At 42.1% G+C, this 25,379-nt stretch overlaps 1 protein-coding gene across 39 annotated transcripts in view; it reads left to right on the forward strand.

Annotated features, from left to right (window-relative positions):
* TCF4 (transcription factor 4) overlaps positions 1-21,533 on the forward strand; it is a 344,143-nt gene extending 322,610 nt beyond the window's left edge. For 21 of the 39 annotated variants that reach the window (XM_036323265.1, XM_036323271.1, XM_036323266.1 and 18 more), the window contains 5 exons: positions 9,494-9,755; positions 11,232-11,394; positions 14,436-14,665; positions 15,131-15,271; positions 15,849-20,431. In XM_036323265.1, coding sequence (XP_036179158.1) covers positions 9,494-9,755; positions 11,232-11,394; positions 14,436-14,665; positions 15,131-15,267 — 792 coding nt within the window. In that variant the 3' untranslated portion in view covers positions 15,268-15,271; positions 15,849-20,431. Of the gene's footprint in view, positions 1-9,493; positions 9,756-11,231; positions 11,395-14,435; positions 14,666-15,130; positions 15,272-15,848; positions 20,432-20,474 lie in introns of those variants that run through there. The other 18 variants (XM_036323299.1, XM_036323276.1, XM_036323275.1 and 15 more) reach the window with 7 other exon arrangements.
* The last annotated feature ends 3,846 nt before the right edge of the window (positions 21,534-25,379 follow it).

Below are 25,379 nucleotides of genomic sequence, written 5' to 3' on the forward strand. Positions count from 1 at the left end.
GGACCGGCCGGCCCTGTCACCTTCTGCTGGGCACTTCCATGTGGAGGAACAGTGCTGGAGTTGGCTCCTCCATGTCGGGCACAAACAGATAGAAGAAAGTAATCGCATTAGCCAGGCTATTAGAAGTGGAGTATCTTTGAACACAGCCAGCTCTTGAGTAAATAATTAGCTCAGTATGAAAGAAACCAAAATGGTCATTTCCCTCCCAGGGTTTCATGCAAAAGTCTCGGCCTTAGCTTCCTTTAGATATTATAAGATTTTGAATTTCCTTTTTAAATACACCAACACTGACAGAACTACAATTTCAAATAAGTGCTCCCATAACCCAGCGTGTTTTTCAAGTTTATGGATGCCAGCTAAGCGAAAGGGAGAGAAGAAACCTGAGTTGGTGAGGCCAGCACCGGAGCAGTTTTGAAAGAGGCCAAGTAAGAAACATGTGGAATCACTAACGTGCAGGGCACGTCAGATGTCCACCCGTCTGAAGATGAAAGGAAGCGGCCTCCTCCCCTGGGACTTGGAGGTTATTAGCAGCTGTTTATCCAGTCGGGAATAGAGATTAACATTGTAATTTTTTTTTAAGAACCAGAAGAAAATTTGTTTGGGAAGTTGGCTCTTCATACCAAGTCACTGTGCGTTGCCAAAAAAAACTTCCTTTCTCAGAACTCATGTACTCAAGTTGAGCAATGTTATGATTCTCTGAGAAATTCGGAATTATCAAAAAGTCTGTCTCCTTTAACTAGAACAGGGAAGGACAGGCATGGATGGACATCGGCCATTGAGACATCTCCTTATACTCTAACTGGGAAGCTAGCTGTTTGGTGTGTTACCTGTTCTCCAGCCTGCTTCTAAATGGGGCGTTCTTTGCACCCCCCCATACCTCACTTCCCCCTAACTTAATCTCTACCATCCGCGGCATACACAGATGGGTTTTGCACATGCCTACTGCTTGTAAAATGCCTTCTCATGACATATTGGGGAAGCTGCTTAGCACTCTGTGGAGCTTTATTCCAAAAAAAAAAAAAGAGTTGGATATTGGTATTTTCCTCTGATTTAATGCTACTCTTAATGTCATTTTCTTTTATTAAATCCTTTCTTTCGCTTTTGATCTTCTTTATAGCAGAGCCACTGGTCATATGGAAACTATTATTGGGAGATGAAAGACTTCATTGCAGTTAAATAAGAGTGAATCATTTGGGCCAATAATACACACATCCAGTGAGGTACCATTTGTGTCCGAATGCCCTATGTTGTTCACTTTGTAGCAAAGCCATTGAGGTTTATAAAGGGATTTACAAAAACCTGCTTTTTGTCTGAAATGTGTAGTCTGACAACATGAAAACATTAATATGCAATCCTTAACTCCTTACATATAACATCTAAATAAGGCCACTTTTCAATTTAAAACTGAAACTTTCATTTAAAGTGGAGATACCACTTAATTAAAGTTAAATGTCAGTTTTTAAAAAATATATTTAAATGATCTACATCAAAATTCTACCATCATTTGAAACCTGTCTAAGATGCCACCTTCCTTTTGAAGCAGCCTCTGTTGTCTCTTCTGATAGGGTTTCACCCGTCCTTTCAAGTCCTGCACGACCTGCATCCCTTAAGACATTCATCTTACTTTGCCTCCGATAGTAATTATATTAATCCACCATTAAGATAAGAGCATTGAAAGTAATAGTTATGTCTACATATTTTTTTCTAAAAATGCCTAAATAGACCCAGGCATAAAGTAGATATTCAAAAGGCATTTGTTGAATTAAATGTTTATTATTGGATAGAAACATACTAAATGTATATTCAACAATATCGAAAGGTGTTAGGTTTCACAAAGAGTCTCACAGACACATGCCATTCATGTCATCATCTATTATTAGGAAGCATCTAAGTGCACGTTGTGAGACTACAATCCTATAACAGTGACCTCTACACCCCGTCCTTGCCCTGGGGACACTCTCGGCTCAAGACAAGTGCAGGCTTTATGAATGGCAGCAAAACAGAATCATCTAAGTGTAAGCCCTGCCATATTAAAGGATGCCCTTCTCCCTTCCTCTCTCTAAAATCAATAAAAACATATTTTTTAAAAAGAATTATAGGTGTAGATCTTAGATTTGATCCACAGAATAAGGAAAATCCATGCCACAACCTTGATATGCAAGGTACCAAGTGATGGGCATTTAGTGGGTTAGTATTTGGAAAGTGACTGAGAAGAAACATTTCATTTGTTTAGGTAAGCTTCTTTACCCTGCCACTTCCTTTCCAAGTATTTTGCAGTAGGCATGTGTTACTTGATAAGAACAAGAGCATTTTAAAAATAAAGGGCAGTTAGGTAAGGAGAAATCCCGGTGTTGGACCTCATGGACTAGCTGCAGGAGTTGTGTGGAAGGCAGACGTGATTGTGCACGCACACAGGTGTGCCTGCACTGCAGGGTCTGAAAGTGCACCTCACGTATTCAGTCGTCTTTCCTGCTCACAAGTAATTGCAAACTTTCACCATAATCTCTGTGCTAGATTGCTTCCTCACTGAGCATGTGGTAACTTTGGTTCCCTACTTACTAACCTGTACATGGGTCAGGGGAGGGACTCTGTTAACCACCCCTCGAACTACCTGTTTGGTGGGCTGCATCCACTTACGGTTTCCCCTCTATGAAAATGATGTAGAAAATTGGGGGCGAAGGATGGAGATACAGAGGAGAGAAATGAAACAGTTTTAATAGATGGAACTTATGAGTTAAGAAGAAAAAGATGAACTGAAATCAGATAATTTGCATCTCTCGAACTAGATCACAGAATCATTCATTTTAACCATTTCGGTGGACATCATGGGAGTTTCAGCCTAGTTGATCACATGACCAGTCAGCACTGCCAAGATTAAGGTCATTAAGATCATGTTTACATTCTCTTGAAAATTATCTTATCATTTGGAGAAGATAAGCATGAAAAAAATCTCCAAGAATTGCCCAAGAAGGAATTACCTTAAATTTCAGGCAAAGTTTGAAGTGAAGCTATGAGATGAGATTTCCGGGGGCAGAAGGGGGGAACAGGCATGTGTTCTTAAGACATTTAGGAAGTCTCCCAGTAAACATTACCTAAGAATTAAAATCCAAACAAAAGAATTGAATCCATACCTGACTTTAGTGAAAAGTCCTTCAAATGTTTAATCCCATGAATTAAAAATATATATTCTGATCATTTACTTGTGGTTGAAAGGTATCCTGGATGTTAGAACTTTCTTACACAAAAGAGTTGGTTATTAGAGTCTTGTTTTCTATAGGTTCTGGGTGCCTCTAGTACTGTTCCTCATGGTAACATCTCCTGCTGCCATTTTGTGAACTCCCAGGTTCCCACCGGGGAGCTAGTAAAAAAGTTTGCATGACCACTTCCCATCTCTTTAAGAGATTCGATTTTTGGATTAAAAGGTATTTTGCATATTTGGAAAAATAAGTTTGCTCTCCTCTAATATGACAGAGATATGGCAAGATAATTGAAACTGAAATCTAGTACTCTACCACTGTCATGTATAATTGATATTTCACGGGGAGATTACAGTTACAGACACCAAAATTGTTTTCTGTGTCAATGGGTGTCTAATTACAGTAAAAGCCCATCAACTTTTTTTGTGTGTGTGTGTGAATATGGCAAAACAAGAAGAGAAAGAGAAGAGACACAAGTAAAAACTCTCAGGACCTTTTTCTTTGCCCAGTTCTTTTTAAAAATCACCTATGTCAAAAGAAAAATGTTGAACCAGATGCCATTAATAACAAACTTCCATTTTGATATTACCGAAATGTTTCTAATAGCGTATCTGGTTTGTGTCATCATTTAGTCTAGAAACTGATGACAGGTTTCCTACATTGCCCATCCTGCACTCTTTTAGGAGGATTATGGTAGAAGAGAAGGAACTGAGGTCTGAAAGCCTGTTTTGAAGCAGTTATCTCTGGAGATAACATTAACAAGGATTGAATAACTGCCAAATGAAATTTAATACATTTTCCCATCCATGAAATAGGCCTTTTAAATACAACAGAATAATTACTTTCACAATACTCCCTGGAAACAAAGAGAGCAGACACACTGAATGCCTTTTTGTTTGTGGTGTTTGTTGTTAGCTGAGGATGGGGATGAGGGTGTTTACCAGGGTGCTGTGCATCCCACATAAAACAGCCTTGCCAGCAGCCACCCAATTTGAAGCTGCATATCTTTTAAATCAGCTTATGTTGGAGGAGTTGTGGCAGATATTAAATTTTGTAATTTAGTTAGACATCTTGGCATTGGCCTTGGCCTGAGTTGGTGAACCATGATGTTTTTTCCTCTATGATAAAACTAAAATGATTTTCATATCCATATCTGTATCTACACACACACACACACACACACACGCACACGCACACGCACATGTACACACACACACACACACACGCACACGTACACACACACACACACACACACACACACATATACACAGTTCTAAAACAAAAGCTCCAGTAAGTAGACCCTTTTTGTCCCTTAAATCTGTAAGCAGGGTGGGGCAAACGTAGGTTTACTATTGTGAGTATGCAAAACACAGACTTTATTCTTGTATTACTTAAAAGTTATTGTATTATTTTCCATAAGAACAACTGTTCACTTACTTTTGCCCCCCCTACCCTGTATGTATACCAAATAAAATTGTTCAATGTTATAAGTTTTCTGAGTTTAAAATTTGTTTCAGCCCTCTAACTGGACATTCACTCAGTCACTTAGCCACTTCCAGCCTTAGCTTTCTTATCTGTCAAATGAGGAATTTGGCCTAACTGGTTCCCAAGTGTCTCCAAGGTCTTAAACTCCAAATACTATGATTTAAAAGTGCTTCTACTATATCAATATTTTCCTCAGAAAGCAAGGTTATTTAATATTTATGGTGCTTACAGACTCAAAAGAAGTAATGCACTTCTAAAGTTATTTAATTCTGCCCAATGATAAATTAACACAGAATTTAAATAGCTGTGTTGTAATTTGAATATGACTTGAGAAGATGAAATGTAACTTAGATATTTGCACATAACAGCCATGGTCTGCAGGGCCTGAAGAAAAGGCAGAGATGTTGAGATCACATGATCTGGCCTCCTCTTCCTCTTTTGTAGCTCATGGGACCACGAATGAGGACACCGATCCTAGGGTGGCCCATTCAAAGGATGGCCCACATCTGCTTCAAAATGAGCTGGGCCATCAGATGATCTTGACATTCTGAACTCAGAAATACTAAGACAGAGAGGGAGTTAGCAGAAGGCATGGATCCTGAAGGAATGTACCACAAGATAGTGTGAAAGAAGAGTCGGAGTCATGAGGGGCAGAGTCAGAGAGAGACAGGTTCCAGCTGAGGAGGAGATAGGCTGGAACCGCTCATGAGACATAGGGAGTGGCCTTAGGTCCTGAGAATCTTCTGGGTCCAAAACCTAAATTACAGAAACCTTCATGATAAAGCTTTTTTAAATTTAATTTACTGGTTAATAAAATTATATAGGTTTCAGTGTTCAAGTCTATAATACATCATCTGTATATTGTGTGTTCACCACCCAAAGCCACGTCTCCTTCTGCCTCTATTTATCCCCCTATACTGTCTTCTAACCCCCTTCCCTCTGGTCATCACCATGCTGTTATCTTTATGAGGTTTTTGTTTGTTTGTTTTTTTCCTAACCCCTTCACCTTTTTCACCCAGCCCCCCAGCCCTCCTCCCTTCTGACAGCTATATCTTGGCCAAGCTTGAGTGAGGCTCTGGTTCTTACTATTAGAGCTATCTCACTAAATTGATCTCGGGGCACAAAGTCTCACTAAGGTCACTGTAAGCTCACAAGGACAGGGCCATATCCAGGCTCTTCACCATGTGTCCCCTGTCCCTCGCAGAATTACAAGCATGGGCTAGATTCGTAAACATTTGTGATTTAATGTGCACTGAATCAATGAACAGTTATTGAATATATTTTTAGATTTTAGTTCTATCTTTTACTTTTAGCATAAATATATCTAAAACCATATAGTATGTGACAGTAAGAAGGCTGTTCCTACAGACTGCAAAAGCATTTGCAATCAATATTAATTAAGTGAACTGTTTTCCTAGGCTGGCTTTTAACTTTAAACTATTGCTTATCTATGTTAAAAGGTTATTATCAAAATGGGGCTTTAATCAAGCATGAATTTTCTTTACTTTTTTAAAGGCGCCATCCTAAGAACCTATTTGTAAGTTTAAAAGAATCTGCTTTTTCTAGTTACATGATCACGTTATAAGGAAAGTTGACAGATCCTGGCCGTGGCCTGTACAGATAGCAGTATTGGTTCCTCCGTCTGTTTCTGAGCTACCCTAGTGGTGGATTTGTGCTGGCCACCTACTGTCTTTCTTTCCTTGTCTTTTATGTGACAAGAAGTAATGTTTCTGAAAGAGAACTGAATAGGATGCTGTTGTGGTCAAGGAAACATGCAAAGCTAATTCTTCAGATTAAAATATTATCTGATAGCCAGGGGCATTGGACTTGGTCCTAGAGACTCAGGGTCGTTACACATGGATCAGAACCTATCATCCATCCTTTGTTTGACCTGGAATACATCCGTTTACAAAGAAGGTCTTAAAACAGTAAGGATAACTTTGTCCCCAACTTTCTTTATGGAAAATAATTGATGTATTTCTTGAGATGATCTAAAATGATCTATGGAAAATATATAAAATTAGGTAGCATATATGGCTAAAATCTAAACAAAAACATAGTTGGAACAACTATATTCTCAAACATATTTATAATAATATCATGTAAGATTTTACTGTCATCCTGCAGGAGAGAGATTTAAAATTAAATGGATATGAACAAAATAGAGGCAAAGATGATTGGAAGTACAGGCAGCTTGAGTTCTGAGGGTTCTGGAACTACTGAGACCCTTATGGTAATGTATTACGCACATATTTTCAGAACACAGAACACTCTCTATTATCACTGGGTACCAGCTGTTTGACATATCTCTTCTTCTTGCATTAGACATGGGAATTATTCTCTAAAACTTCTAGTATTATTTTCTCCATTTTGGGCTTTGAGTAACTTATTCATCGTTATACAACTATTAAAGAAACCAGTTACACTTAGAATTTAGATATTGTCGACTCTCATCATTGTATTATTTTCACTCAGTTACACTGTCTTCCATAATAGTTGAGGCAAAGAAAATAAAAGGTAATTGGTTATGAATTCTTTTTTCCTCTTGTAAAAACTAATCTCAGTGTGACCAAGAGGGGGAAAGAAGAAATTGCAGAATTAATATCTGAATATATTTTAAGTGAAAAGCAAAATATTAACCTTAAATTATATCATAAATGCCTACAAAGAGGGCTTGAAAGTTGTAACATAATAATTCTAAAACACCTCTGCTATGCTCCAATCCATGGTTACCTCAGTGATTCCAACTTAGAATCCTCCTTTGTGGAAGTCCAAGAACTGAAATCCACTGGGAATACCAAAAAATATGAGTCAGCGCTAAGGTAATTGTTTAGGGTAACATTGACAGACTAAAGAGTGACCATTTGATCAAGGCCTTTGAAATTCATGCTTACAAGTTGACATTTTGGATGGAAAGGGTAATCATCGAAGGAATAAATCTGGGGAATGCACAGATTTAAACATGGCAAACCAAAGCCTGAATGGAAAATAGTATCAGTCTTTGTTTGGGAGGAAAAATAAAAACATGTCCCAACAGTGAGTGAGAAATGGCTGGCGGAGCTGTGGGCATGGTCTGCCTGTAAGGGAGCAGGCTTCAGTTACACATGAAAGACAGGAGTGGCGTGGCAACGGCATTACGTATGTGAGAAGGGCTTACACTTACTCCATGAACCCAGGGGCTGAAACTAGAACCAGTGGTGGAATGTGCAAGGAGACCGACTTTGGGTGAAAATGGAATGGACTGCTTTGGGAGACCATCAGGGTCTCAGTGCATTTGCTGCACACTCAGAAGACCTAAATAACCACCATTTAGAATGATCCAGAAAGGGACTCAGGCACGTAGGTGGCAGACAGCACAGGCTTGCTCAGATCTCTTAGCTACAACGTTCATTTATACTTCACGAGTCTTTAAATCCTATACTATTCTTGCTATATTTTGAATCTGAGCAATTGATCCTTTCCCCCGCTCCTGAATTATCTTCTTTGAATTGCCTGTAACGGTGAGAACTGGATAGTGGGCTGCCTTAGCTAACTTGCCTCTGCTCAGTTCTGGGAATGCGACTGTTGTCAGCTCAGATTCTTGTTGTTGCATTCCTTAGAAATACTCTTTAAATATTTGGTAGCAAAAGAGTGGTGATTCTCCTTTGTGGCTTTATATTTTGAATGAGAAAAAATTCAAGTTTTTGATTTATAGCAGTCTAAATTTGTAGATAAATATATTCAGTGTTAGACTCATTGTCTTGTATAAATGTTCACCTAACAACAAGCTAAGAAAATAACTAGTTGGAAATGCAAACGAAAATGCAGCTACTCAGGTTCCTCTTAGTTTGCAAAAGCTTGATGTTCTGCTTTAAGGCGGTGTACCCTCTAAAGTCAGCAATTGCTGCCTTCATGCCATGGGTTCAACATCTCTGGGCCCGGAGTAGGTAGTACTAGTTAATAAAAAGCTCAGCAGCGGGTTTTTCAGACCGAAGCATCGTGCTGTACTCTATGACTTTATTCTTGGAAGCATAAAGACTGTTTACAATATGGTGTCTTCCTGGGATCAGAATAGTGAAGAAAAAAAAAATGGAACAATGTCCAAACTCTTTGCATGGCAATGATGGCATTACTGGTGTGTTTAATAAAAGCTTTATTGGGACATTTTCCGGTGTGGTGGCATTGGCAGCAACCGTCCCCCTTTGGATTTGGAACTCGGCAGCTGATGAAATACAGTAAACATTAATTTGGAATGGGCTGCCAGTTTTGGAAAGCCAGGTGACATTTTATTATATTTGTACCGAGCAGGGGCTGCGTCCCATACTGCTGCCGCTTCCGCTGTCACAGGCTTAGCTGGCATTATGGAAAAAAAATGGCAGGCCTGAGAATCTTATCCCCTGAAATGAAAGTCGAATGCCAAATTGAAATTCCTGTAGGATTTCCGATAGCAATGGGGGAATTGAGAAGCCCACAATTAAGCATATGGGCATTAAGATAATTGTCAGATCTGTTGGCGGACATGATAGAAGACAGATGGGTACGAATCAGTGCGCTCCACTGCAGCACCCTGGGAGACAATTTGACGTTTTACCTGCCTGAGCTCCTCTGCCATATTTGTCACTGGATGTACAGCACGGCATCTTGCTGAGTGTTAAGTGGCTGTGCAGGGCACTCTAGGTGTATGCGTGGTCCTTCAGCGCCCTCTAGTGAAATGCATTTGGGAGTTTTGTTTTGCAAAGGCCAGTCTTCCTTCATTAGGTCCTGGCTACCCCCATAAACAGCTGTCTCACCTCTGGTTCCCGCTAAACTCTATGGTTCCTCTCGCCTTGCAGGTCGGGGCCCATCGTGAAGACGGAGTGGCCCTGAGAGGCAGCCATTCTCTTGTGCCAAACCAGGTTCCAGTCCCACAGCTTCCTGTCCAGTCGGCCACCTCCCCTGATTTGAACCCGCCGCAGGACCCGTACAGAGGTAGGTCCACTGGGGCACTTCTGTCCTCACACAACAGCAGAGCTAGTGCTGATCCCCCGCTTACTTGGCATTCGTCCCTCAGGAAGCACTGGCAGAAAACCAAGAATCAAATTTGGCCCCCAAATGGTAAGTAAATGGGAAAGTATTTAGAACAGCTAATTGTGTTTCTTCAGTAGCTGTTTTCTTCAAACATCCTCTGAAATCCTGGTGCTGTTTCAGCAGGGACCAAGACAACAGACTGATGAGAGGAAATTTTATTTTAGCTATTTCCACATCTTACTCATTCAGCTCCTCTAATATGGTTAGTTGTAGCCTGAAAATGATATTTCCAAATGAATAGGAAGGAAGGAAACTGTTTTTGTTGTTGAAGATTGGAGGAAATATAGGCACATCTTAAAAAATGGAGTTGTTTGAACGATTTTCGGTATTGAGTCATCTAGCCCCATAATGATTACTTCAGTCATACTGCGATGGGTTTTTCATGACCCCAGGAAGTTGTCCTGTTGGGGCAAGACCCGGGTCCCAGGCTCTCTGTGCAACTGACTGAGCAGGTGATGAGGAGACACTTGAATAACATCTCATTCCCCTCATGTTTAGAACAAGAATGATAACTCTACCACAGGATATGCCTGAGATTTTTCACCTGTTAAACATTGTACTCATCTGAGTATTAATTATATATGGGGATGCCGCCCCATTTTATTTGAACAGTAAGAATGTGGCAGACCATTCTTTTAAAGAGCCTTTGGTTTTTCTTTTTCTTTCCTAGACTAATGTTCCTTAAGTTTTAACGCGTATAAGCGTGACTTGAGGTCTTGTTCAAATTCAGATTTTGACTCGGCAGGTGTGGGATTCTGCATTTTGAACGGGCTCCCAGGTGTAAGGATGCTCCTGGTCCATGGACCAAATTTCGAGTGACAAGGTTCCCAGCCACAGATTACAAATAGAGGGCAATACTCGATATACAAGCTTCTACCCTAGAAATAAAGGCTTGCATTAGGGTCAAGTTTTAATGTGTGTTGTGATCTTGAAAGTTGAGCAACGAGAAAGCTTGAAATTTCTTCAGCGCGCAGCTATCTGCTTTCCATATGTACCATTTTTAAATGCTGATTACTCTTTGAGGATAAGAGAAGCCTAATTTCAGAATATCATTAGGATATCTATTGAAGACTTGACTGTACATATTTAGCATACTCCCTGGGAATTATATTTTAAGGACATTTTTCTATTAAATCATTGCATATGGAAGAAACTCAATATAATAGCTGATATTTACTTGGGTTCTTAATCAGAACATTGAGGTGTATGATTTTCATGATTATGATTTTCATTGCAATTAAGTTGATGTTTTGTAGACAGTGAAATTACCATCTACTCCAAAAGATTGCAAAATAGAATTTAACCTCAGAGCCAATGCAGAGAGAACTTGCTTCCGCAGGTGCATTTCTGAAACTTCACCAGGTAGTACATACACACACACAAAAGACAGAAGGGTCACAGTTGAGCAGCTTGAATTGCATCGCTGGCAGCTCCAAATCTGGGGTGCGAGTTTGTGCCTGGGGTCTTTGGTGAAGACATCACAGGGTCCCTCTGTTTCCGCAGGCATGCCCCCAGGCCTGCAGGGCCAGAGCGTCTCCTCCGGCAGCTCTGAGATCAAATCCGACGACGAGGGCGATGAGAACCTGCAAGACACGAAATCTTCCGAGGACAAGAAACTAGATGACGACAAGAAGGATATCAAATCAATTACTAGGTCAAGATCTAGGTAACAGTATATAATACTGTCGCTTCATTTAATTCCTTTATTGGACTTTGATGAAGTGAACAGAACAGGAAGAAACTATTTAGTTTTTTCCTGGCAGGTAAATCTACAGCTGGAAAGAAAATTAAAGGCCTATTCTAGAGGTACTGAAGTATCGTTTAAGATACCTGTACTCTAGCGATGCCTGAACTATCTTTGCATTTATGAATTTGGACCCAGGGCTAATTATACGCGGTAAAAACAATTTGTAACTGACTCAAAGAGTTGATTTTTAAGATTATACCTATTCTACAAATTTGGTCAGAAATGTTATTTCTAAAATATTTCTAAAAAGAGATCTTCGTGATATTGAAAACTCAATTGATGTATATGCAACTCTAATGTTTTTCTTATCTCAAAAATGAGAAAATACGGATTTCCCATATTATTGTAAACATGTTGATGTATATGTAAGAACAACACCTAAATTGCTAATTTTTTTTCTCCCAGATACTCCCTCCTATAGAAAATGCAACTGCAGGATCTAACTGTCTCCTTGAACTTTAGTCTGATAATCAGGTGGTTTTTAAATGCCGTGGCACCCATATTTTTGATTTGCTAATTAAATGTACTAAAACTACACCTTCCTTTTAAAGGCTATTGTTCTTAAGGTTATATATATCTAGTGTCCTACAGGGATGAAGAAGATGCCACCTTTTCATATTGTCTTTATTATTATTATTATTATGATACATTTTATTACATGTCCTATCACAAGTTCCAAAAACCCTAAAAGCTTCTAGCTTCTCCCTTTATCATCACTGCGGTTCCCTGGCTCTTGGCCACATCGGTGAGAAATCCCAAGGGCTTGCACATGCGCACCACCTTCTCTGTTAGTCCGGTCAGTCCTCAGTAACTGAAGCAGTGGCCATACTTACTAGTGTGCATATTCATTTACCTTGTGATGTTTCAGCACAACATTTTAACTTGCTGTTAAGAATCTTCATATTTTAAAAGGTCACCCCTGTGACATTTACTCAAACCTCCAAAAATGTGTGGTAAGGCATTGCTTTTCAAATCTAGGCAGTTTGATTTGCATAACCAATTCTAATTAATTATTAGCCCCAGTAACTTTGGAAAACAATTCCCATTTTCAGGCCCACCCTGTGAAAGGTATGGCATGTGCTTCATATATAAAAATATTACCCAAAATTTTTAACTTCAAGACAGTCCCAGCAGAAACTTGACTGTGTTCTCCTTTCACTTATTACATCCTATAGTAATAGGCAGCTTGATTTCCTTGGCAACAGCAGAGGTCATGGGTGAGGGAGAGAAGGCTCAGCAGTGAAGTGGGAGGATCAGATGGCAGAACCTTTTCCGACTGGTTCAGGTCGGTTGTGTGTTCACTAGCACACATCCACAGAACACCATTTCATCTGCAGGAGGGTGTACCTCTGGGGAGATGACCCAAGTCTTACAACATCTTTCTCTGGTGCCTCCCTTCTACCCTCCCTTACAAGCATTCTTGGCTTAAATGGCCACCTTTATGTGCAACACGTGCTCGCAACCCAGGGCTATCACTTCCATTTTTGCTCGATTGGGGCTTGTAAACCATAGTTGATCTTTATTACACTCTGGAAATTACCCAGAGATTCTCCAAAGTGGAAGATTTAGAGCCATGTAGTTTAAGCCAACTTCATTAAGTGTACATCACATTGACCAGATAACTTCCCACATGTCCTCCAGCTCTGAAGTGCTGTGATAACACTTTTTCTGTGAACATTTCAAATTCGTGGGATTTTAAAATAGAGGTTAACCTTCATGGTTATTTAAAGCCATGCTTAAATCTATTGGTTAACATCCTTGTAGCTGGTCGCCTCCATATTGTTTTTTTGTTTCTTGGATTTTTTTGTTGTTGTTGCTGTTCGTCATGGAGAGCCTATTACTTTTGGTAATGTTTACTTTATTTTTGATATCTCTCATGCCACCAAAACTCTTGTTCATATTAAATCAAACTATTCTGCTCGAAGTTCTTCTTTTCAATTCTGTCTTCCTTAAGCAAGACATCTCCCACGCCTCTTTTTACATAATCGCCCATGAAACACTTGAAGCCCTGATGCCATGAAACCTTTATGCTATGCTTTCCAGATGGCTCATCCTCCTATTTGCCCTCCATTCAAAAGTTTCTTCTCATTTGTCAGCATGACACCCACAAACAGACATAATCTTGCCTTTCCAGACTCTACAGGGTCCAGCCATGCCTTTGGTATGAATCACACAATATTTCTGTTCTCACAGTCAGAGATTAGCTTGTTGGCTTCATTTTTGACTCACAATGAGTCAGAAGCTCTAGCCGGTAGGACTTTGGAGTTTGTTTTGCTTTGCTTGTTTTACACAGCTCAGGTCAACTCAGGTTTCCCCTCGCTTGTTTTTGGATCATAAACACCCATGTCATTAAAGGCCATGGAGATTATGTGTTTCTAACATTTTTATTGAATGCACAGAGAAAATGAGACTCAGATACTTTCAGTGGAATGAACAAACCTTTAAAGCAAATTCCTGGAGAAACCTGGACAAAAGTCTTCACTCCCATTGCTCTGGTGTCTTCAATGTAGGAGCTTCATCCTGACAGCAGCACCACGTTAATTTTGACATCTCAAACTGTTTTTGCAATCACTTAGTTTCCTTAACTTTCAGATGTCACGGTATGAAAGTTAAAAACAAAACAGAAGAGCAACTTCTAAAACTATTCTTTCTGGGTTGCCCTCCTGTGGTGCGGCTTCAGCTGAAGTTGACTGTGGCCGGCTTTGCAGGGTGTAGCCTCCGGCAGTAGTATGGGCGTACTCTGGGCCCTAACTTTAACCTCTCCTGTTCAGTTTGAGTTAATCTAGGGCCTGTGACAGCCATCCAAAGCAATCCTAGCTCCAGTGCACGTAAAACTCTGCTAAGGACAAGAGCTTGAGATGGAAACATTCCGCGCAAACTCTGGAAGAAAGCAAAAGTAATTGAGTCACCGCCTTTTTCCCCACACCATTAGAAAATGTCCCGTCCCTTTTGTCCCACAGCAATAACGACGACGAGGACCTGACACCCGAGCAGAAGGCGGAGCGTGAGAAGGAGCGGAGGATGGCCAACAATGCCCGCGAGCGCCTGCGCGTCCGCGACATCAACGAGGCTTTCAAGGAGCTGGGCCGCATGGTGCAGCTCCACCTCAAGAGTGACAAGCCGCAGACCAAGCTCCTGATCCTCCACCAGGCCGTGGCCGTCATCCTCAGCCTGGAGCAGCAGGTCCGAGGTCAGTGCCGGCAGCGGGCTCCTTGCAGAAGCCACGTCTCATGGGGCTGGAGGGAGCGTGAAGGACTCGCCTGCCTTGAGCAGGAGCGGAGAGGACACAGGAGCACAGCTCAGGAGAGTTCTGTCCATTGCAGACCACGACTGAATCTACAGGCAGCTCCCCTTTCTCCTGCAATAAAGTTATAGGATCCTCTTACCACTAAGACTGCAGTGTGAAGCTTCCCCGTGCAGTCAGTCATCGGTGCTTCGTATATTTGCTTTACCAGCTTTCTGATACTATCAAGGGCTCTGTGACTCCACCACGCAGCTCACCCTCTACCAGTGACTGAGGGAGGGAGTCTCTAGTGCACTCTCTAACTGTCCCTTCTATCTGTAAACGTGAGGAAAGGGTCCCCAGAAGGGTACACGCTGCTCCCTACCAGCAGCCTGGGCAGTAACCGAAGGCTTTGTGCTTCCTTCTCCACAGAGAGGAATCTGAACCCGAAAGCTGCATGTCTGAAAAGAAGGGAGGAGGAAAAGGTATCCTCGGAGCCGCCCCCGCTGTCCTTGGCGGGCCCTCACCCTGGAATGGGAGACGCTTCGAACCACATGGGACAGATGTGAAAGGGCAAGTGAGCTCCCCTGCACCAGCCTTCCCTGTGGTGCTCCCAAGTGAGCCCCCTGCACCCAGCCTTCCCTCTGGTGCTCCCAAGTGAGCCCCCTGCACCCAGCCTTCCCTGTGGTGCTCCAGAGTGAGCCCCCTGCACCCAGCCTTCCCTTTGGTGCTCCCAAGTGAGCCCCCTGCCCCCAGCCTTCCCTCTGGTGCTCCCAAGTGAGCCCCCTGCACCCAGCCTTCCCTCTGGTGCTCCCAAGTGAGCCCCCTGCACCCAGCCTTCCCTCTGGTGCTCCCAAGTGAGCTGTCCCTACACCAGCCTTCCCTGTGGTGCTCCCAAGTGAGCCCCCTGCACCCAGCCTTCCCTGTGGTGCTCCCAAGTGAGCCCCCTGCACCCAGCCTTCCCTCTGGTGCTCCCAAGTGAGCTGTCCCTACACCAGCCTTCCCAGTTACTCCCACCAAAGTGGTGGCCCGATCAGTCCATTTCCCCAGATTAACAGATTTTCCCCTTGATAGAAGAGTTTAAGAATAAAACGTTTACTTCTACTGTTGTCAATGTACTAATTATTTCCCCTCTTCTTTTCCTTCTCAGGTCCAAGCTGCCACATTGCTTCATTAACACAAGAGACCACTTCCTTAACAGCTGTATTATCTTAAACCCACATAAACACTTCTCCCTGACCCCTTTTTTGTAATATAAGACAAGTCTGAGTAGTTATGAATCGCAGACGCAAGAGGTTTCAGCATTCCCAATTATCAAAAAACCGAAAAACAAACAAAAAAAAGAAAGAAAAAAGTGCAACTTGAGGGATGACTCTCTCTAACATATCATTCAGAATGTGCAAAGCGGTGTGAGCAGGCTGAGATCAGCCCAGAGACTGAATGGCAATCCTTCCACACTGTGGAACAATGCATTTGTGCCTAAACTTCTTTTGGAAAAAAAATATAATTAATTTGTAAGTCTGAAAAAAATATTTAATTTAAAAATTGTAAACTTGCAATAATGAAAAAGTGTACTTCTGAAGAAAACTACATGAACGTTTTTGTTGGTATTCAAGTCAGCTAGTGTTTATAATTCCTGGATAGCGAATGAGGGAAGCTCGGCTGCCCTAGTAACAAAACCAGCAAACGTCCTGAGACAGCGAAGTGATGACATTAGCCATTCCTTAGGGTAGGAGGAACAGATGGATCTTATAGACCTATGACAAATATATATATAAATATATATATAAATATATATTAAAAATTTAGTGACTATGGTAAGCTTTTGTTCATTTGTTTCAGACTTTTTTCTCCTGTAAAAAAATAGTACTGATTAACTTTTTTAAAAGAAAGATTTTACTGTAAATACGGATTTTTTTTTTTTTTTTTTTTTTTTGGTCTTCTTTCTGTCCCTTCCCAGTTTGTTATCGTAACCTGTAGTGCCAACTCTGCTTCCGGAGGGGTAGTGCAGGATGAAACGCCGACCCTGATGTTGCTTTTCATTCACGAATAAGTAGAAAGTTGTTTCTCCAGTCTTTTGGGAACACGGGACTTAAAAGTCACATCATGTGTAGATATTACTAGCAGCATTACTAAGACACGGCAAAAGGAGTGTGTCTGAACTGTAATGTTGAGCGTGTGGCCCTCTCCTGGGATTTTCAGAGGTACAAGGTTAGAATGCTACAATGTTACCACTGTGCCTTCCAATGTTTATATCATCGGAAACATAACATAATCAAAGTGGCTGTGATTTAACAAAATGATTAAAGTGTTACCTACATGTGTAGCCGAAGTAGTGTGCAGTGAGGCGTTTCTGAATACATGGTCAGATTTTTGGAAAAAAACAAAAACAAAAAAACAAGTAAAGTTCAAAAACCATCAAATGAGAAAATTGCAAGTAGTGTGACAGAGCTGATTGATTTTGTTGCTTTCTTGATTTTTTTTTTGAAAATGGGTTTACTAAGATGTAGATGATATAACTGCCTCCTCCATCTGAAAAATGCCAATATTCAATCATCATGCAGCATTATAACAAGCCTTATAAGTCCTAAAGCATTAAGTTGCACTTTCTTGAGGAGGGGTAGTGCAGTATTTCTCTGGCCAGTATGAATGAAGTTTATACCTAACATATTTGATAGAAACATAGATCAAGCTATGGCACAGCAACTCATCAGATAGCTAGCTTTGACGTCTGGGCACAATTGAACCAACTTCCAACGTGAATCTTTATAATGATTGAGTTTGGTGTATAGTGCAGTAAACAAATAGTGCTCCTAGTTAAGTATTTGTCAGCATCCTTTTGTCTCTAACTCGTTTCTGTTTTTACAGCCACACAATCTTGGCATGTATTAAGAAAAAAAAATCCCTATTCAAGTAGTTTTTTCCACCTATCAGCACTGAGTAAATGCCATAAATCCATCAAAATGGTCTAAATGTTCCATCTGTTCTCCTGTTTTGCCAGTTATATAGTAATGAAATACATTTGTAAATTTTATGCAACAAACGGCAAACGTATCATTATTTTGAAATTGTGTATGTAAAAGTTATATTTTTACACGTAGACTCTTGTTATTATGTGTTTTAATACATTGTATTGGTTTTTGTTTTGTTTTTTTTAACTGTGTGGTTTAAAAACGTCTCATTTAAATGAAATAGTGAGCTACAAGAATCTGAATTTTATGTTCATTTCTGAAAATGTAAGAACAAATAAGGTAGTTACCACGTGGTCATCTTTTACAAACCCATAAACATTTTGATTAGCTGTGTGTGTGTGTTGAAAACTGTAAATATGTTCAGTAGTGATAAAACTAAAATACTTTGATTTGTTGATAAGTTCCTAAAATGTGGAGGTGGATTAAAACCTTAGGAGAATAGCAGAAATCAAACGTCATGAAGAGTTATTTTGAGGCTTTCCTGTGAAATGTATGAACAAAGGGACTCCAAGAGGGCATGGAAGACAGTGTTGTGTCCGCTCCCCTCCTCTGAAATAATGGAAAACATGTGTCTGTGTTCCCTGGTATGTAAAGATTTCCTTTAGTGGTACATTCTGCACTCACTTTGTATAGTCTACCAAGGCGGGTATCCCTAGGAACAATATATAGGAAGCAGGTCTACTTTGATCACATTCAGGATAAGTGTACAGAAGAAAATACGGTGTTTACTCTTTAGGGAACTGGAAACACTCCCTGTGTTGATGTACATGTTAAGAATGGCACTTTTGATACACGTTATCATACAGGTGCTTAATAGAGCTGATTTAAAGGTTTTCAAATCTGTAAACAGAGCAAAAAACTAAATTGTAGTTATTTGATTATTTTTTAAATTGGTGCTTTATATTTTGTTCTCACTCCAACAGAGGAAAAGCTGCAATTTATTGTTCACCAGCTTTGATGTATTCATTACCCAGTAATGTAATACCTCTATTGTCGAATTCCCTTTGGAAAGAAGCGAAAAACTTTCTAATGGCCACCAAACGCTGCTCAGTACTTTTTGCTTGGTGGAGAAACATCTGCACCTATCCGTGTAATTGGGTTGTGTCCCCATTAAAAAAGAAAGGAAGAAAAAGATGAAAGGGAATGTGGCCTTCTTAGTGTGTTTTTTCTCGTTGTTTTGTAAATTATCAAACCCAGGTAAGATATTGGTATCCTGTGCTGGATTTTTCTAATGAAGTTTAGCAGAAGACAGAATTAAAGAACTACACAAAAATGCCATAAGGGTCCATACTCTATGTGTGATGATACCTAGGCTGGGGATCTGTTTAAGAGACTTGGACATTAAAGCAACTTGGAACCATTGATCCACCTCCACATTCAAGTAATTTATGAATATGCAGAATAGGGATCTGTTCATCTAGCAAGTTTACCATTTGTCTTCTGTGTAGCTGCAAGGAACACTAATGTTTATACAACTGTCAGTCCACCCAGTGACGCAACTGGTTCTGATTCAGTCTTCCGATTCCTTTCTGTTTTTCGCTTTTTTCCTATTTCTTGATTTTTTTATTTTATTTGTGATCTTTATTTTGATGAGGGGTTCGGGGTTGGGGAGGGAGGTGAACCAAGACTTGGGGTTAAGAGGATTTCGTCTTGGATCCAACAGGCAGAATATGATCTGTGTCCAAAAGTGAACTTGAGTCAGGAATGAAACATTTTCAGCATAAATAAGCACAAAAATTTAGTCTGCTGGCTGACTGGAAACAAAACAAACAAACAAACAAAAAGTCAAGATGGAATATGATGAATTCCAACACGATGGGGCACCAAGGCCGCTAGGCCTCTCTTTTTATTTTGCTTTGGTTTTGTTTGTTTTTCTTTAGAGACATGCTCTTTCTCATGGGACTTGACGTGGACTCATCTTCGTGCAGTGCTGGTTTTGCCATCCTCATTTCAAGTATTATAGACATATGTAACGGTGAAATATATGAACTGTGGCCTTTTTCATTCTTGTTACTTGTGATGCAATTAAGTGAAGATAAGAAAAAAAAAAAGCAGAGATTTACCATGTATCAGTGCCTGGCTTTTTGTTATAAAGCTTTGTTTGTCTAGTGCTCTTTTTGCTATAAAATAGACTGTAGTACACCCTAGTAAGAAAAAAAAAAACTAAATTTAAAAATAAAAATATATTTGGCTTATTTTTCGTAGGAGCAATCCTTTTATACCATGAATATTACAAAAAAAATTGTCAGATTCTGAATATTTCTTCTTTGTAGATTTTTGGAATCATTATGAGTAAAGTTTGTTACTTTATTTTACTATTTAAAAGATGTTATTTTACCATGTGTTACTGAGATGAAACTGTATGGTAGCTTTTTTTGTTTGTTTTTTTTTGTTTTGTTTCATTTGTTTATTTTTTTAGTTGTAGGTCGCAGCGGGGAAATTTTTTGCGACTGTACACATAGCTGCAGCATTAAAAACTAAAAAAAAAAAATTGTTAAAAAAAGAAAAAAAAAGGGAAAACACTTCGAAAAAAAGATAAACAGTTACACCTTGTTTTCAATGTGTGGCTGAGTGCCTCGATTTTTTCATGTTTTTGGTGTATTTCTGATTTGTAGACGTGTCCAAACAGGTTGTGTGCTGGAGTTTCTTCAAGACAAAAGCAAGCCCAGCCTGGTCCAGGCCATTACCTGTCCCATCTGTAGTTATCGATGAAGTCATGTACATGACCGTTCTGTAGCAATAAATGTGCCATTTTTATAAACTGTTTCTGACACTTCTTTCACTTCATTTTGCATTGTCCATAGAGCTCTGATTCTCTTCTGTGAGTGAAACCAGACCTATATTGCATTTTCCAAGTGTTGGAGGCATTGACAGCTTAACCAACAAAACACATACACACAAAAATCACAAAAACAAATCGAAAAGCACATGAATGACCAAGGAAGAGATGCCCTTAATGAAAACGGAATGGGATGCATGTGAAACCAAAAGGAAACTGTCTAGAGGAGTAACTGGTTGGAGGAATAGAACCAGTGTGCGGGTGACACTGAGGCGGTGCATTGAAGAGCTCTGGCCGGCGCCATGCTGTTGGCTGTGCTGCAGTCCCTCAGCTGAGCCTGCCTCACCTTGGGATCAGTTGGTCGACTGCTTTGGCAGAACCTTCTTGGCTAGATCTTTGCCGTCAGAAATCTAGGTGATTTATTTTGTATCCCTTTGCTAAGAGCTCAATCCTGTTAACCACAATTACTATTACACTGTATTGCTTCCTTCTCAAACTGTCCCCACCCCACTACTTCTGGTTGACCTCTTTTGACTCTTAATCCAGATGTGAACAACCAGATGTGTTGTTGTTTTTTTCCAACTTGTACAAACTGACCTGTGTCACCTATTGTGGGAGGAAAAAAAAATGTACAGATTAAAATTATTCAGTGTTATGTACTGTAAGTTAATATTTTTGTAGAATGGACATCAATCTACTTTGCAACACTTGGAGGCTGTGTCAACCTTGCATTGTAGAAGTGTACAGTCAAGCCTGCAATGGAAAGGAAGCCCGGGGTAGATGAGCACTTGCTGACAGTGTCCTGGCCCCGTGCCAGGTGGTTGCCGGACGTCTCCGTGATCGCTCTTGTGTTCTTTCTAATGGGGTTTAGTGACTAGTTTACCGGAAGGAGAATGTTAGCACCATGTGGTTCACGTGTGAAGTGCCCTCCATTGCCAAACGTTGGAGTTTTTTCTCTTTGGTTGCAAAGTTTGCAGATATTTAAATTTTATGAACTTTCCAAAGATTTTGGTTGATAACCCTTCTTTCTTCTAAATGATTCGAGATGTTCTTATGTTGCTGTGTGTTTTAAATATATACAAAAGAGCCATGAGCATTTAGTCTTTTAGTATTATATTTGATCATATGTTCAGAAGGGGGACAATGAGCTTGGGCACCCCTTCAGTGACTCTTCTAGAGTCTACTCACAGGTTTCATTTCAGAGGAGTACCTTAAACCTTGACTTGGGGACATTTTCCAAAGGGGAGTTAAGTTGCTGGAGAAATGAAAATATCTGGAAGTTAAAAAGATCCCAATATTGTTAAAAATGAAGACTATCCAAAGAAGTTGAGACAGGGAATCTCATTTCGTCTCATAACTGGGTCCATTCATATAAGACCAAGTGGAATGTGTATCCCAGGCTTTAATGACCGGCCACCTTTCTCCTGACTGACAGCCTAAGGTTGAGTCAGCCACTGTAGAGGACAGCTTGCAGACAAGACGAACCAGGGTGCTGCTTGTGTTCAGGTCCCCCAGGAGCCTACATTTAATTTGCACGTGGGACCCTAATGCTCTGCCCTGCCAGCCAGAAGGCGGCACGTTCAGTTCAGTCCGGTGTGCTCCGACGTCTCACTGGGTGCACGCGCACCTGTTCCCAGGTCAGGGCATGTGTCACGAAGAAACACGCCAGGACTAGAAGGGCAAGGAGAGCCAGTTACCTGGGTATCCACCCCTGAGAGATCCTTTGCATTGAGATGGTTTGATGACCCGTGTGGCCTCGTGCCTCCAGGAGGAGAAGACGCGAGGCCACGGCTGGGAGAAAGCACCCGTGACAAGCCTGAGTGCTTGGAGGTGCAGCCCTGGAAATTCGTTGGGTGCTATGGGTCCAAACAGTGAAATCAACCAGCCAGCCATTGTCTGGGAGTTTTTGTTGGTGGTTTGAGTGCTAGACCTTTACGTGACTGAATCTTTACCTAGATAGAGGGAGTGTCTTGCCATTTAGGCTTTTTGCCCTGGAGGCTGTGTATCTGAAGCAGTGCTTAGCGTCCAGTGTGGACCCCTGACGGTGAAGTAAACACCCCTTGAGACACGTACATACTGTGTTGTATATGATTTTTTTACATGAACGTTACATTCAGCTTTAAGGAGTTGATGGATCTCTCAAGAGTCTGGGCACAGACACTTGTTCACCATCCCGGGTAAGAAACTGATATAAAGTAACGAAGGCTCCGAAGGCTCCGGCGCTTGAAAAGGCAGCCTCCCCCTTTCCCGTGACCCAGGAGCCTCCCAGAACCGCACTGGTGTCTGGCTGAGGGGAAAAGAAAGGCCCTTTGTGCAGCCCTCGCGCACATCTGTTCCACTATATTTAGAAGGCGAATGGCTCTGGCTTTGGCATGAAGATCATGTAAGAGGAAGCAGAGCCGTGCCAAGTGCAAAGTGAAAACGCTCCCGCCGAATCAGACCTGCGGCCCGAGGGCTTGATGGGAACCAGCCCGCGGCTGAGGCTGAGGCGCTCTCCCACGTGTGAGCACCAAGGACAAAGTCTGACACAGAACCACTCGATTTGTTTAAGGATTTACTTTACATCTGTTTGTTTGTGCCTTGGGCGGGGCCGTTTTAAAGAGGAGGAAATGAAGGCCACGGGTCTTGCTCCAGTCCAAGAGAAAGCCCTGCTCTGGCCGCCTGTCCCAAATGACCCATCCGGCTTCACATTTTTACGGCCCTGCCTCCTCTACCCCCACCCCCACCCCTACCTCCCCAAGCGCATCCAGGTCCGGTTTATGTTTGTTTTGTTTTGATCTTTGCCGCTGCCTTTGCACAGACACTTTGCAGAAACCTTCCAAAACTTCCCTGCAGCCCTCATTTCCATTCTTTTTCTACAAATGGCCAGGATATAACTAGATGTGAGGCTGTTCATGCAGTAAGAGCCTGCTAGCCAGACTAAAATCTGCACTTTGGCCCACTTTTTCTAAAATAAACTTTCTATTCCGGAATAACTTTAGATTTACAGACACGGTGCAGAGATAACACACAGTGTTCCCGTCCACCCGTTACCCAGCCTCCTGTACGGGGACACTGTTACATAACCACGGCCCGTGTGTCAGACACGGAATTCACGTGGGCATTTCTACTCGCTTTCCCCAGTTGGCCGCGTTTCCTCTTCCCGGGCAGCATGCAGCCCAGGGCCCCATCCAGCTACGGCCTGGCCCACTCTGAGTTGGAGCATGAGCGCGGCCAGCAGAGTGGAGCCTGCACAGTACCCCATGGTCTCGGGGTCTGATGGAAGTGAATACACCCCTCCCTAAACCACAGTGCAAAATTGGCTGACTCGCCTCTTACAACACCGCCCCCCCCCCACGCCCCCCGCATTGCCTTCTCTCAGAGACCCACCCTCTGTGACGGCAGGTATGGAGCAGGAAGAAGGCAGGAAGGAACAGAAAGGGAGTAAGGGGAAACCTACAGCCCCTACGAACTGCATGGTTTAAGTAGGGAACCGGCATGGTTCGGCAGTGTATTTACTACTCGGTGCTGATCGGGTCGAAAGCACTGGGGAGAGACGGGGAGCAGCCCCTGCCTGGAAGAAGCGGGGTTGGAAGCCACATGAATCTGTGTGAGCAACAGTAATGGCCATGAGGCAGGGGCAGAGGAGGCCAGGGCTGGAGAGGCGCTGGGCAGGTCCCAGAGGAGACAGGACGAGTCACCTTGAGGTGTGACATGCGTTTAGACAGGCAGGGCAGGCAATAGGTTTGAAACAACGGCACTGCTTTCTGCACCTTCCCCTTGATGACGGGGGTCTGCAGGGTCCTGGGCCAGCCTCCTGTATGACAGCAGGCGAGGGAGGCCCAGCGCAGCTGCACGTCCTTTTCCAGCTCCTCACTCCCTGCCCAGGAACCCTTTGCAATTCTGCCACCACAATGCCATGCTTCCCCTACAGACTGCACCACCACGGGCATGTGCGAGCCACTGACACAGAACACATGTAACTGCCCTGTAGTCCACAGTGAGGAAGCTGGGCATATGGATGATTGAGAGAACACTGGGGCATCGTACCCAGGCTGAGGGAGGGAGAGGACTCATGCCCGGAAGCCTTCCTGGAGGAGGTGAACGCTGAGGGGACGGGAAAGGTGCAGGGCGGGGCCCAGGGATTCTCGCTGGTGAGAGGTGTGGGCCTCAGAGTCCAGGATGTGTCGGGGGTGGATCCTCAAAGTGTGGTAAGCAAATGGCAACTGGGAAAAAGTACCCCATGGGGCGAGGCAATGCTAATGTTACTACATCATTAATTTCTATCAAGCCTCATTCTAAAAGGCTTCGGGATCACACTGACCACCATGAATATCAGGGAGGTGAGAAAACCTTCCTCTCCCACTAGCACAATATAAGCTAGCTCAGGGGTGGGCAAACTTTTTGACTCGAGGGCCACAATGGGTTCTTAAACTGGACCGGAGGGCCGGAACAAAAGCATGGATGGAGTGTTTGTGTGAACTAATATAAATTCAAAGTAAACATCATTACATAAAAGGGTACGGTCTTTTTTTTTTTTTTTTTTTTTTTTTAGTTTTATTCATTTCAAACGGGCCGGATCCGGCCTGCGGGCCATAGTTTGCCCACGGCTGAGCTAGCTGGTCAGGGCCCTACCCTCATCACACTCTTTATCGATAGATGCTATGGAACCAGCCACTTAACCTCACTCATGACCCTGGGAGTCAATATTATAATGTATGTGGCCCGCTTCACCCAATATCAACACCCAGAAAAGAACACATTACACAGAGATTGGATGACATGTAAATGTGTATGTGGCTATGCTCAAATCATAGGCAGTACTGGCCTCTGTTTGCAACCTCTGGCCCCCACCTCTTCCCGCATAGACGGGAGAATTCATCTGGGGTGTGCTCTTCCCCACATCCACCGCGACCTCCTTTTCCTCTCGCAGGGAATGGAACTCCCACCT

This window comes from Myotis myotis, unplaced genomic scaffold, assembly GCF_014108235.1.
Source record: "Myotis myotis isolate mMyoMyo1 unplaced genomic scaffold, mMyoMyo1.p scaffold_m19_p_9, whole genome shotgun sequence".
NCBI lineage: Eukaryota > Metazoa > Chordata > Mammalia > Chiroptera > Vespertilionidae > Myotis > Myotis myotis.